Source organism: Lissotriton vulgaris, chromosome 2_1 (genome assembly GCF_964263255.1).
Source record: "Lissotriton vulgaris chromosome 2_1, aLisVul1.2, whole genome shotgun sequence".
Classification (NCBI taxonomy): domain Eukaryota; kingdom Metazoa; phylum Chordata; class Amphibia; order Caudata; family Salamandridae; genus Lissotriton; species Lissotriton vulgaris.
In genome coordinates this window covers 996,216,247-996,230,477 of record NC_141687.1, presented here as the reverse complement: position 1 = coordinate 996,230,477, position 14,231 = coordinate 996,216,247, and the positions used below count along the sequence as shown (strand labels likewise).

The window sequence follows — 14,231 nt, the reverse complement described above, 5'->3', positions numbered from 1 at the left end:
AAGTTCTAAAAAAGAATCGTTTGGTATGTTCAGTCTGCAGCTGATTGATGCATTAGAAGTGTTTACTTTATCCTGGAAAGTGGCACAATATTCTCAAAAAGTCTTGGCAATATATAAAACACACAATCACAATACACATTTGAGCCTCAGTGCCAATGTCAACAATGGATAATGCTGAGCCACCTGCCACTCTGCTGACATCAATAACAGATAATGCTACTAGTCAAAATACACAATTGAAATTCTAAATCACACCCTTAGGGGGTCATTAGTCCGCCCGCCATACCCCCGGGATTCGGGACCGCCCGCAATGCTTGCGGTGGTCCCGCACCCTCAATTAGGATGCGCCTGCCAAACTGGCGGGCGCATGGCGCATTTGTCACATTGCGGCGGGCGCCATGTGCACCCCCCACTCCCCAGAGTCCCTGGGGGCCCGCAACGGGCCCCCGCAAGCAAACATCACATGCCTTTTGGTGGCGGCAATGCCGCCACCAAAAGGCATGTTTCCGCCCCCATTGTAATATGGCTGGCGGTGTCTAACAGACGTCGCCACCATATTGAACCCTTTTCCGCCCGATTGACTTGTCGACCGGGCGGAAAAGCGGTGGACGGTCTTTTCGTCCGCCGCGGACCCCCCAGCCATAGTAATATGGCGGGGGGCTTTGCTGCATGGATGTCGGGTGGATCGCCCCCACCGGGCCGGCGGTGACTACCGCCGGCCCGGCGGGGGCGTTCAGCCTGACATCCTAATGGGGCCCTAAGTTCCTTGAACAGGTTAGTCTGGGAAGATGCCAGGAGTATCATTCTCAGACCGAAATCTCATTCATTCTAAAGACGGTGGAAGCAACTCTTGCTTGTTTAGCCTATAGTCATTAAAGAGTATATACCATAGCCTGGAAAGAACCCACTATATTAAACATATGGTAAAGGTAGTTTAAGTAACTGCGAAACGTAGGGCCTGATTCAGAAAGCGAAATGTATTTTTTGTGTAAGTTTAATATTGTTTGCTATTTACAAAGGTATTTTACTAGGGGTTTCAAGACTCTGCACATAAGAAGATAGGACAGTCCCATCGGTTTATGAGTAAAGACAATGCAGAGTCCAAAACTGGCTGTTGTGGCCCTCAGTGTGCAAAAACTGGATTCACTTGAATGTAGAGAGGAAATAGTGCAGTGTATCGCATTCAAGGGCGGTAGCCCAAAGGCTTTGTGCACTGACAGTGCTCATTTGAGAGTTTTCTGCCATTTGGCTGTATGGAGAGTTATATCTACCTTTTGGAGATTGTACTATAGAAAATGCTTTATTAAAACATCTCTTTAGTACAATTAATAAGAGTCTCTCTAAGTTAATAGCAGGTTTCTTCCCTCCTGTGAATGCTTCATTCTTGGTTTCTAGCAGAGTCTCCAGTGCATACAATTAAATCTGGTCAGGGATCACACACTGGCTGGAGTTACTAGGCATGTGAAACTACAAAGGAAAGGTAACCAGTGCTTGTGATGAATCTGCCACATAGGTAGTTTACAGGGAGAGCTACAAAGCAAAGTAATTAACCAACGGGAGGGAAAACTACCAAGGCACTGAAACAGAATATTACTGTATTCTGAATCACAAGCTTTAGGAAGTAATAAGGGAACTTTCTTTAGTGGTGGAAAAAGAAGACAATGAGGGCCTCATTACAAGTTTCCCTCTTTATTGGATGGAATACTACACCTGGTAAATACTAATAACGGAGGGCATTGGTGTATATTGGGCAGGGCCAGACTAGGAACCCAAAGTAGCCCTGGCAAATTGTGTTGGACCAGCCTGTAACACCCCCATCCATGTGTGAAGCACTGCAGCTTTTGTACTGGGGGCCGATATTGCAGCTCATCGGCAAAACCGCCACCACCCTTCCAGTGTCCCGGGGAAACACCCGACGCCTGCTACTGCCAGTCCGGCCCTGATATTGGCTGTGTCAGCACCTTCCCATTTTTGAGTCGTCCTATTGAGCATATGGACCTTTTCAGGCAGCATTATTGGGATTTTGTACTTTAATCAAAAGGGATTTGTACCTCCTGCTTTTGGAAAGATCAGGATCCAGCAAAGAGGACAACGCGGACGAGTAAAACAGACATTTTACAATTAATTGCTCAATAAATATGAACATAAGAATTAATGTTCTTACCGACAATGGAGAGAATGACAACGACAAAATCGAAAATGTTCCATCCTATGGTGAAGTAATAATAACGCAGTGAAATCAACTTCAGAACACATTCACTTGTAAAAAGAATAATGAAGACCATGTTGATGTTGTATAAATTGTTCTCCATGTCTTTACTCTGGTCATCAGTTTCTATCATCATGGTTACCATGTTAAGGCAAATCAAGATCATTATGGTGATGTCAAAGGCTTGCTTTGTCACAAAATCGAAAACTAGACCTTGGAATTTATTCTGCAAAAAAAAGAAACAAAGGAGACACTAGTTGTCAAAGAGTTTTTCTATAATGCATACATTCAAAAATGTAACTTTTTATGAGATACAACAATCACATTTATTTACTCAAGTTCATGGAAATACTAGAAGATCATAAAGAACAACTGCAACATTTAGAGGTTGGTGGCAATAACCAAAAGTTATTGGATTTAACGTCTGCTAACTTCTCAGTTCTGTCGATTCATTTACAGATGGGAGAATTGTTAAGTTTCTAAGAGTGAACACCCTTGCTGGATTCCCGATTGGAAACACCCTTACCGTAGGCACACCTTCAGCATTCAGCAGCTGAAATGACATCAGAATACCTGCACTGTTTAAAAGAAGGTTTCTAACTTCATGCCTGCTATGTTTTTTTCTGCTTGCTACCACAAAGCAGGAAAAATATCCATTTCTCCCACAAGATGGGAGAGCACTACCACATTCCATATTTATAATATGGGAAAAATCTCTCAGCACATAAGGTACAATACTCTTGTTCTCCGCTTGGGGGATTGCCTTTTTTTAAAATTCTTTTTATTGTTAAATCAAAACACTGTCACAGTTTATATTGAAACAGAAATTGTAAGGCATGGTAGTTAGTGATACGTTATACACAGTTCCACAGTAACCTGCAAAGTATATTTCACAGTTCACAATAGAGTATTAAGGGGCTGATTCCGATCTCGGTTGGAAGGGCTCCGAATCGGGTTCGGCATTAGTGGGTCGAATTCGGAGGCTGAATTTCCGTCCGGTTCGTACACGGGTACGGACGTCGAAGTACGATGCAAACAAGCGGGAAATCTCCGTCCGAATCGTTTCCGGGTCCGAACCGCTCCGATCGGTCAGAAAACACCCCGGATCCAGCTCGGTCGAAGTGATTTACTACCCAGATCGGAATCGGCCCCTAAGTTGTTAGTTCCTCTAGGGGTGGGGAATTGTCTTTTGACAAGAAAAACATGCTGTCCTGTTTGTCATGCTGCAATGAGAATGTGGGTCAGTACGATGCAGATTTGCTCAAAAGTACTCCTGTCTTGTTTGCAGAAACACTGCCAGAGAAAAATGACAGCAACACCAACAGTAAACACTAAGGGGCCTATTCCGATCTGGGTCGGAAATCACTCTGACCGAGCCGGATCCGGGGTGTTTTCCGACCGATACGGACTCCTGCAGTCCGACCGAGCGAGTACGATGAGGCCGTACGCTGTCGGACTCGTTTCGGTCGGACTCCCATTGAAGTCAATGGGAGCCGGTCGTACAACGCGTACATGGGCTCCCATTGACTGAATGGGTACGTTCCAGACAAGTGCGCCCCCTACTGTGGGTATGCGTTGGTGCCATCCGCACCAAACCTGCCTGTGTTGGGGAGACCCATGGGTCTCCCCCTGTGTCTGAGCCGTAAGGCTGCGTGTAACAGGGGGTCCGATGCGGACCCCCAAAGTCCAGCCCTGGGAGCTATTGCCAGCCGGAAGCTCCGACTCGATCCGGCTGTCCGAATCGAGCATCGTACTGGCTTGGTCGAAATTAGCCTCCATTGCGCGCCACGGTTAGCTTACGGCCGAGCCGTACGGAGCGGTTCGGACCCGGAAACGATTCCGAAGGAGATTTCGCGCATCGTACTTCGATGTCTGGACCCGTGTACGAATCGGACGGAAATTCAGCCTCCGAATCCGACCTGCTAATGCCGAACCCGATTCGGAGCCCTTCCGACCGAGATCGGAATCAGCCCCTAACAGATTTATTTATGAGCCCCCTGTGCTGCCCAAGCATCACTATGCATGGCTTTGGATGGCCTCATAGATATGGAGTAAGGCAAGGCAGTGCAAATCGTTGCGTTGCCTTACTTTGTGCTCAGGAGGCGTTCCATAGGCGTTGCAGTGGGTTTTCCCACGCAACAACCATTTATTTTGATGCTGCCCCAGATTTACACCCTCATGTAAACCTGGGGAAGAGCCAAATCCGTACACTTCCTGAGGTGAGGCGTAACAAGGAGAAATATGTTTATTTCTTCTTGTTTATTCCTTTTTCTATGTGTGCTGCATTCTGTAGCACACATAGAAAATGCCTCTTAGGATTGTTTTTGTGCAGGAACAAGCCCCTTCATGCACAAAAACAATCCTGCTGACAGCACAGGCACCCTTGCAGCAGGGTGCAAGGGTGCCTGCATTGGTGCTAGGCTGCCTAAACAGCGCCAGTGAAGGGGGAAAGGACAGAAATGCCTGTATTGCATATATAAGGTGCATTCATTTGATATTTATGGAATTTTGTAAAGCGCGACTATCGCTCCGGGAGGAGCATCTTGGCGCTGAGCAAGCAGAAGATAGTGGAAACGAAGAAGTAAGATAGATCATATAGCTGCTAGGACTGAGGTGTCAGATTGCTGGAACACCCAGGTTTTCAGAAGTTTCACAAGATGACTTGCTGTGCTGCCCTATGCCAAATCCCAGTAAATATGGGCCTCAATATGGTAGACAGGCTAAGGCTTGGATAGGGGAGGTGGCTGACAAGTCTTGTTGAAAATGACTGGCTTTTTGGAGTATGTCCAGGCATCTCCCATGGACATGCTCTTCAAAGATACTCACCTGTTCGGTGACAAAGCTGATTCAGAGCTTGAGCATGTCAAGGAAAGTAGGGTCACCGCTCGGTCATGGGGGCCTGTCACCATGACCCCACATCAGCTACACACTTCTTTTTGTATAATACACAGCTGGGAGGTTGTTAGGTATTCCAGAATAGCTAGGCGCACAACCTGGGTGGCCGCAAAGTAATGGTTACAAGAAGTAGTCAGTATAGGCAATGAGGCGAGCGGTAATCCCTCACAACCGCACTAGGATGGACCAGAAAAGATCCACACAATTTACAAAAGACAACAATGCCCCTGCACTATACAATATCAATTAATTCTTAATAATATTGGTATCAGTTGTAGTGGTGGAAGTGATCAAGCACATCAAAACTATAGGTCAAACTTCGAGAATGAATATACATAAGTTAACATATATCAGTTGAGAAACGTTCTGTTCTTGGTGTAGTCATTTCTGTTTATTGTTCCTTTGCATAGGCCAACACGTGTTTCATCGCAGGGAACAAACTGCGAATCTTCAGGGCTGGATAGAAACATAAAAAGTACATTTGCGAACATGTTCTATTCATGAACATATTACGATGGTGACTAGGTCGTGTTAACCAGGGTGATAACAAGCATGCCATTGAGTGACTCTGTGTCAATGTGACTCGAGATCACTAACTTGGTGACATTTGTGAGCTAAAAAGTTTTATGGGGTTGGATAAAACCTACAGATTATAAACACTGGCCGGAAGGAAAGTAAAGTGACAAAGTGAAAAAAGTGTTTGTGTGTTTGAAAAGACGGTATCACAAGTGACTAGTGCGTGGTATGTAAAGACATCTGGAAAAACATGGCACTTACAATTACAATCGTTATAGCGTTCGACATTGTGCACATAATTAGAAGGATAAATGCCTCTTTTCTTTTCTTGGGGGGTATAGTCTAAGACTCAGTGCACCCCTTTCTACGAGCTCTTAGCCTCGTTTATATTTAGAGAGGATCTTTATACTGGGTGGATGTAGAACCATGAATTCTACACTTCTGGGATTAGATGTAATTTAATCGGATGTCTAAAACTCCGTTGTTTATGCCAGATAAGCTAGGGGAAAAAGGCTGGTCAGTGTGTAGATTCTGTTACATGTCTACAAAGGGAATTGGGGAATGAAAGAGAAAAGACAAGGGAGAAAGAATAGAAGGGATTACCGGGTGTACGACACACATGCTCTGGAATATTAAACTAGAAGAGAAAGGGCTGTCACTTATTCGGGTAGACCTCTATTTACATTCACGGAGGTGTCGGTTAAACAGAAGTTCGTGGAAAATACAAAACACTCACCCTCACAAGTGATAGGCGAAAATACGTTAGTGAAAGCACCCGGTCGGGGCGTTACGTGGAATCCTGTATTCGGATTTCCAAAACGTATGTACTCAAACTTTGCGGGATTTGATGAATCTATATGGTATATATAATAGTGTAGACATAATGTTATTCTTTCATTTTCTGATCAGTACAAACTCAGACAGGGGAAGCAACAATCCGAAATGTGACCTACCTCGATTGTTTACAATTCGAGTAATGACCGGGAGGAGAAAATAGTAGTATTCAGGTTGGGCGGATAAGTTGGTACAAACACGAAGGCGGGTGCACCTAGATCGGTAAAACGAAAGAGTTTAGGCAGAGAATTTGTAGGTTGGAAGTATTCAGATAGTCCAGGACGGATAACGTCTGGTGTAATCTTCCAGCTAACACAAGGGAGCTCGCTTACCTCGTTGGTACCGTTCTACCTCTTTTGGTTCCCGGCGCCGTATTTCGAAGACGGACACGTGACAGGAAGTCAGGCCGGAATAAATACTGGTGTTCTGTTTAATGCAAAAAAGGCTAGAACGTTGGTTGGTTTCTTCTTTTTACATTGGTTGGCAACGAAAAGAAGAAATACTCTAAAATCAGAGTATCGAGCGACTTGAGATAGTTCGTATGCAATTATTCATGTTGAAGTACTGATACTCGTTTATGTATATAAAGCGGGAAAATAACTCGCAAGTACGCACAAGGTTTAGCGGAACCGTTAGAAGGGTGATCTATCATCAGGAGATTCATGTAGGGGGTTGTACGCCCCTCCATATTCTGGTAGGCTGTTAAGTTATCGACATATAAGTTCACTTGAAAACTATATGATCGAGCATGTGAGAAGATGTAAGAAATCTATAAAAGAGCACATTTGTAATTAAAAGACACCCAGCAAAGGTACATTATCTAAGGTAACAAGAGGTATGATAGAATTATGTAATCACTCCTCTTGATAATATTTCCTCATTTTAGAGCTATATTATGTGGTCATCCTTCTAATTATGTGCACAATGTCGAACGCTATAACGATTGTAATTGTAAGTGCCATGTTTTTCCAGATGTCTTTATATACCACGCACTAGTTACTTGGGATACCGTCTTTTCAAACACACAAACACTTTTTTTACTTTGTCACTTTACTTTCCTTCCAGCCAGTGTTTATAATCTGTAGGTTTTATCCAACCCCATAAAACTTTTTAGCTCACAAATGTCACCAAGTTAGTGATCTCGAGTCACATTGACACAGAGTCACTCAATGGCATGCTTGTTATCACCCTGGTTAACACGACCTAGTCACTATCGTAATATGTTCATGAATAGAACATGTTCGCAAATGTACTTTTTATGTTTCTATCTAGCCCTGAAGATTCGCAGTTTGTTCCCTGCGATGAAACACGTGTTGGCCTATGCAAAGGAACAATAAACAGAAATGACTACACCAAGAACAGAACGTTTCTCAACTGATATATGTTAACTTATGTATATTCATTCTCGAAGTTTGACCTATAGTTTTGATGTGCTTGATCACTTCCACCACTACAACTGATACCAATATTATTAAGAATTAATTGATATTGTATAGTGCAGGGGCATTGTTGTCTTTTACACACTTCTTTTTGCTCCTTCTATGGCTACAGTTTGGGCTACCAGCTGCGTCCTTTACAGCAAACTCACTGCAGCCATTAGGCTTTCATGGCCACTATCACTGCTCTCACAAGCCCTGTGGGAACCAAAGCCAGAGATCTGCCCACCTTACACCCCCAGCAACTGCAGCCTCCAACCTCTTCAGTATGCCCTTACAACAACCACATGGGCACCTTGTTGGAGGAAGGATCAGGTACCACCTGCCCCAATGGCAAGTCATAACATTGGACAAGTGAGTGCTCCAGATTGTCAAGCGGGTTACGCCCCCTTCACTCTGGATACCCCACCACACTTGACACAGTCCCCAGATCAGCTGATGAAGGACAATCTCTACCTGCTGCAACAGGAAGAGCAGGCTCTTTTAGCCAAAGGAGCCATTAGGAGGGTCCTGGCATCAGAAAAATGATGTGGTGGTTATTCCTGCTTTATAGTGGCAAAGAAAAACGGAGGCCTCTGCTATATCCTAGATTTGCGTCCTTTTGACGCCTTCCTGAGAAGGCAAACAATCAACACTTGCTCAGGTCCTGTCTGCGCTCAACCCTGGAGACTGAATGGTAGCTTTGGACCTGCAGCATTCCTACTTTCATATCCCTGTCCTGCAGGTCCATCGACTCTACCTACGATTCATGGTGGGATAAGAGCATTTCCAGTTTGTTTTGCCACAGTTTGATCTTATCAATGCCCCTTGATTATTCAAGTGATGGTGGTGGTTGCAGCACCTCAGTAGAGGTCATAGGTTCCAGTCCTCTCCTACTTCGACAACTGGCTGTTGAAGGCAGGTTCACCCCCAGAGAGTCGTCACCCATCTCCAGACTATGGCGGAGCACATACTGTTCCTGAAGTTAATTATCAACATGCCAAAGTCACACCTGACTTCCTCGCAGACACTCCCTTTCTTCAGAGCTATTACGGGCACAGTGCAGTTCTGTGCCTATATTCTGCAGAGGGGAGTTCAGGACATTCAAGCTATATTCATGATATTTGGCCTCAGTCCTGGTTTTGGATGAGACTGACTCTGAGACTGTAGGGTCTGATTGCCTCCTTCATCCTCCTGGTGAACCACGCTCGATGGCATATGCGGGCTCTGCAGTGGGAACTGAAGTCCCTTTGAGCACAGCATCACGGGAATCTTTTTGACCTGGTCAAGTTATCTGAGAGAACTGAAAAAGATCTGCAGGTGTGGTTGACGAACTATAGTTGGGTCAGCAACCGCTGCCTCTCCCTTCCCCCGAGAGCTTACAATAGTGACAGATGCATCCCTTATGGACTGGGACAACCATCTGAGGTGGCAATCAGAGGACTCTGGTCTCAGGCAAAGTGTCAGCTCCACATAAACTTGTTGGAGCTGAGAGCGATTTGCTTGGCATTGAAAGCCTTCCTCCCATCCATAAAGGGAAGGATGGTTCAGCTGTTGATGGACAACACCATCGCCATGTGAAACTGCAACAATCAGGACGGGTGGGGATATGGGACCTGAGCCAGGAGGCTCTGAGCCTATGGACATGGCTGGAACGTCAAGACATCTCCCTGGTTGAACAACACCTGCCTGGATCTCTGAACGCCAGTGCAGACAAACTCATCGGTCAATGCTTCACGAATTACAAATGGTATCTGCACCCGGAGAGGGTACATGTTTTCTACTGACAATGTGGAGAACCTTGTCTTGGTCTATTTACCATCACTGAGAACACGCAATGTTAGCATTGCAGTTTCCAAAGCAGCTCTCACTTGGAGACACTTTCTGATTCCGTTTAGTCTGGAGCTCAGGACTCCTGTATGCTTTTCAGCAGATACCACTCCTGCCTGAGTTCTCAAGATGATCAGGACCGACTAGGCCCAAATCACCCTACTGGCTCCATAATGGGCACAGAGAGTATGGTATGCAGAACTCCTGGGCATGGAATCTGTCCTCCGGTCTGGCTATGCCTTCGAGAGGGTCTTCTGTAGCAGCAACAAGCCAGGGTCCTCCATCCGAACAGTTGAGGGTTGACATCCCTCCCAAAGTCTGTGAAGTCATCTTGACAATCAGGCGCCCATCAACAAAAACTGTATACACCTACACGCATTTGTGGCTTGGTGCAGTGAAAAACACATTTACCCACTTTCTGAACATTTTTGTTGTTTGTTCTGTTCTTAACCCAACAGGGCCTTGTCCTGGGCATGGTTGAAGGGTATATTTTGGGGTGAGCAGTCAAAATATCGAGTTGCTTATATCGATCTACATTTTTATCGAGTTTTAAATATTGGAGGCACAGAATATCGACAGCAAGAATATCGGTGACCAGAATATCGACCTTAAGGTAAGTAATATAGTTTTTATTAATATTGAAGTAAGTAAAATCGTTTGAAATAATATAGATGTCAATAATATTGACATTTATATTAGTGTTATGTATTTTAGTATGTATTTTATATGTATGTTTTTAACATTTTTTTAATGTTTTTTATTTATTTTTAAATATATGTATTAAATGTTTAGAAGTTATTCATTTAAAAAAAAGTGAATTATCTGGAACCCAATAAAGCTGGTTTCCGCCTGGCGCACTTTACGGAGGCTGTCTTCCTTGCAGTCCTGGACACTCTTAGAGCAAACGCTGATAGGGGTGACCATCAGGCTCTGGTGCTCCTAGATTTGTTGGCCGCGTTCGACACGGTCGATCATAACATCTTGTTGAACTGTGTTGAGCAGTCTGACCTGCGAGGACCTGCACTCAGATGGATAGAATCTTTCCTGGCCGACCGGACTCAATAAGTCAGGCTTGGAACTTTCACGGCTCCTAAACTCACTTCCATTTGTGGTGTTCCCCAAGGCTCGTCTCTATCTCCGTTATTGTTTAATTTATATCTTAGACCCCTGATTCATTCTTTAAAAAATAGGAAGATCAACATTTTCAATTACGCGGATGACCTTCAGCTCATAATCCCACTTGTTTCCCCAAGCGCCGCTGTTGTGTTACAGGTGACTATGTGCCATATCCAGCGTTGGATGGACTTGTAATGTAATGTAATGTAATGTAATGGACATTTCTACCGCGCTACTTCCACTCCAAGGAGTATCTTGGCGCTTACACAACTCAGATGGAGGAGTTGGAAAGGGAAAAGGATGTCCTAATTTCTGCACACACATTACACTAGGGTCCTGCACAAGGCGTCAGGCAGAGAGAAGATCCAGGTTTTCAATGCCTTCCTGAAGGGAGCTTCTTGAGAAAAAGACCGCAGGGAGAGGGGAAGTTTGTTCCAGGCCTTAGTTCCCAGTACAAAGATGGATTTGCCACCCTTAGTGGCCAGTTTAAAAAGAGGTGTAGTGAGTAAGTTCTGGCTTGCGGATCTTAAACAACGCGCTGGATAGTATCTTTTAAACCCCTTTCGTAGGTAGGTTGGGCCACGTTGGTGGAATGCCCTGAAGGTGATTAGGAGAAGTTTGAATAGAATTCTCTTCCCTATTGGCAGCCAATGTAAAGTGTTTAAGGCTGCTGAGGCTGACGATCTACGGGGCAAACGCAGTACGAGGCGGGCTGCCGCATTTTGGACCATCTGCAATTTGTGGAGAACGATTTTGTTTGCTCCAACATAGAGTCCATTGCAATAGTCCAGCCTAGAATTTATTAAGGCTACTGCGACTGTTTTCCTCGCCGAAAGAGGGAGAAGATCAAAGAACTTCCTAAGTGCTTTAATGATTTGGAAGCACATGCCTGCTACTGCTACAGCCTGGGGTTTGAAGGATAAGTGGTTGTCAAATTTTATGCCCAGATTACGGGCGGATGCAATTGTGTTGGGTGGCACTTCAGCATCTAATGGCCAGCATGCTATAGGGGAGAAAGGATTGTTGGTCCCTACAGGTAGAATTTCCGTTTTTCCGGCGTTGCACTTTAAATGGTTGTTGTTCATCCATTTGAATGTTGCTGCAAGACAGTCCCTAAGGTCTTCCTCGGCACCTGGCCGTTCCCTATCCAACACCAAAATCAGTTGGGTGTCGTCAGCGTATGAGATAGAACTGATCCTGAATGACGCGATCAGATTCATCAGAGGTGCCATATATAGATTGAAAAGGACAGGGCTCAAACTAGAGCCCTGTGGCACCCCTGAGCTGACGTTTTTAGCCTCAGATTGATATGGGCCTAGCACTGTTATTTGGCATCTGTCAGTAAGGAAGTTCCTACACCAGGCCAACACCTGTCCTCCTACCCCTGCGGCAGCCAACCGGTCCAATAGGATGTTGTGGGACACGGTATCAAAGGCTGCCGACAGGTCAAGTAGGATTAGGACGGCCTGTTTTCCTTGATCCATTGCTGCTCTTAAAGTTTCAGCGGTGTATAATAAGGCTGATTCGGTAGAATGTTCTGACCGAAATCCTGACTGATTGGGGTGGAGAACGTTATTCTACTCCAAAAAGTTAGTCAGTTGACTCTTGACAAACTTTTCAGTCAGCTTAAATAGAATGGGTAACATGGAAATCGGGCGTAGGTTGGAAAGGGTAGTAGGATCGGCCAGGGCCTTTTTTTGGAGTGGCTTAACAGCTGCCAATTTCCAATCGTTAGGGATACTTGCTGTTGCTAGAGAGGAATTGATGATATTGTTAATCATAGGATTAACCATCTCTATTAAATAATGCAACACCGGAGGGGGGCAGGGATCAAAAGGGGAACCCGATTTGCTGGCTAAAATAGCTTTAGCAGTTTCCTCCAAGGGCACTGGGGCGAACTCATCAAGACGGAGGGAGGAAGTCGTCTTCACTATCTTTTCGTCATCCATTATTGCAGTGGTTCCCGATGGAAAGGTCTTAGTAATGGTCAGGATTTTGTTATCGAAGTAGTCAGATATCGCATTACAGAGAACTTGCGATGGAGGAATCTCTTGCGATAGAGCTGAAGGGTTCATAAAATCCTTAACAATCCTAAAGATTGCTTTTTGTTCTTGACCTGCTAAAGAAATGGCCTGTAGATAGTGAGATTTTTTTGCTGATTTTATTCCTGCGTGATACTTCCGTCTCGCTGCAATATAGACGTTACGTGCAGCGGTGTCGTAATTACGACGCCACCTCAGTTCTAGTGTTTTCACTTCACCTAATTCAGACTTAAGAGCTGGTGAAAACCAGGGGGCATTTTTTTTCTTGTTCCTAGGTTTAGAGTTCTCATTATTAGATGGTTTGAGCAGCGTGCCCGCTCCAGCAATCCAATCACAAAAGATCTGATAGTCTGAAGAGGTGCAGTCAGCAAGGACTGGTATCCTATCTTTAAGTTTTTCGACAATGTCAGGTCTCCTGGCTAGTGACTTCCAGTCCGGGATGGATTTCGTGTGGGGTTTATCCTTACATTTTGAGGGGTTTATTGTGGGTTTCCAGGTCCCAGCTATGAGAAAAGGAATTAAAAAATGATCTGTCCATACCTGAGGACAGGGGGATTTAGCTGTCAAACTGGAAAGATTGGAACAGATACAGTCTAGTAGATGTCCTGCCTGGTGGGTGAGTTCCCGATTCACAAGAGTAAGGCCCAACACTTCAATTGTGTCCAGAAAACAGCTAAATCCAGGATCATTTGGGGCCTCGAGATGCAGGTTGAGATCACCTAACACCGTGAAGTTAGAAAATCTGAGAGTTAGATCACTCAGCACGTCACCTACAGAGTCCAAAAATATAGAAGAAGGGTCCGGGGGGCGATAGATAAGGGCTCCGGAAAATACAAGGGAGTCATGGATTGCTAGGGAGAAAGCCAGTGCTTCTGACCTGAAGTTCAACCCAGGCAAGACGGAACTAGTGTTGCCTGGGACAAGCAAGATCAGCTGGGGCCCACACTATTGGCCGGCGGATCTGGGGTCTACGCCCACTCCTTCACCCTCGGTGAAAAGCCTAGGGGTTATTCTTAATGCTGATCTTTCGCTCAAAGGGCAGGTGGGAGCAGTGATTTCTTCCAGTTTTTTTTCAACTACGGAAAATAAAGAAAATCGCTCACCTGCTGACACACTCAACTCTTAAACAGGTGGTGATAGCCCTGGTACTTTTGCGGCTTGACTTCTCGAACGCAATTTACCTCGGCCTGCCAGCAGGTCTATTAAAACGATTACAGATTGTCCAGAACCAGGCAGCAAGACTCATTTTTAAACAGCCTAAATGGCAGTCAGCCAGACCGGGATTGTTGAAACTGCATTGGCTACCGATGGCCCAACGGGCAGCCTTTAAGATGGGATGTTTAGCCTTTGAGGCCCTGCACTGCAATGGCCCTA

The 14,231-nt window shown here is 45.1% G+C and overlaps 1 protein-coding gene across 2 annotated transcripts in view; it reads right to left on the bottom strand.

Annotated features, from left to right (window-relative positions):
- The window catches only part of LOC147731524 (sodium channel protein type 2 subunit alpha-like), a 662,760-nt gene that overhangs the window by 37,797 nt on the left and 610,732 nt on the right, over nt 1-14,231 (bottom strand). For both annotated transcript variants that reach the window (XM_086956588.1, XM_086956587.1), the window contains one exon: nt 2,165-2,435. In XM_086956588.1, coding sequence (XP_086812714.1) covers nt 2,165-2,435 — 271 coding nt within the window. The remainder of the gene's footprint in view (nt 1-2,164; nt 2,436-14,231) is intronic.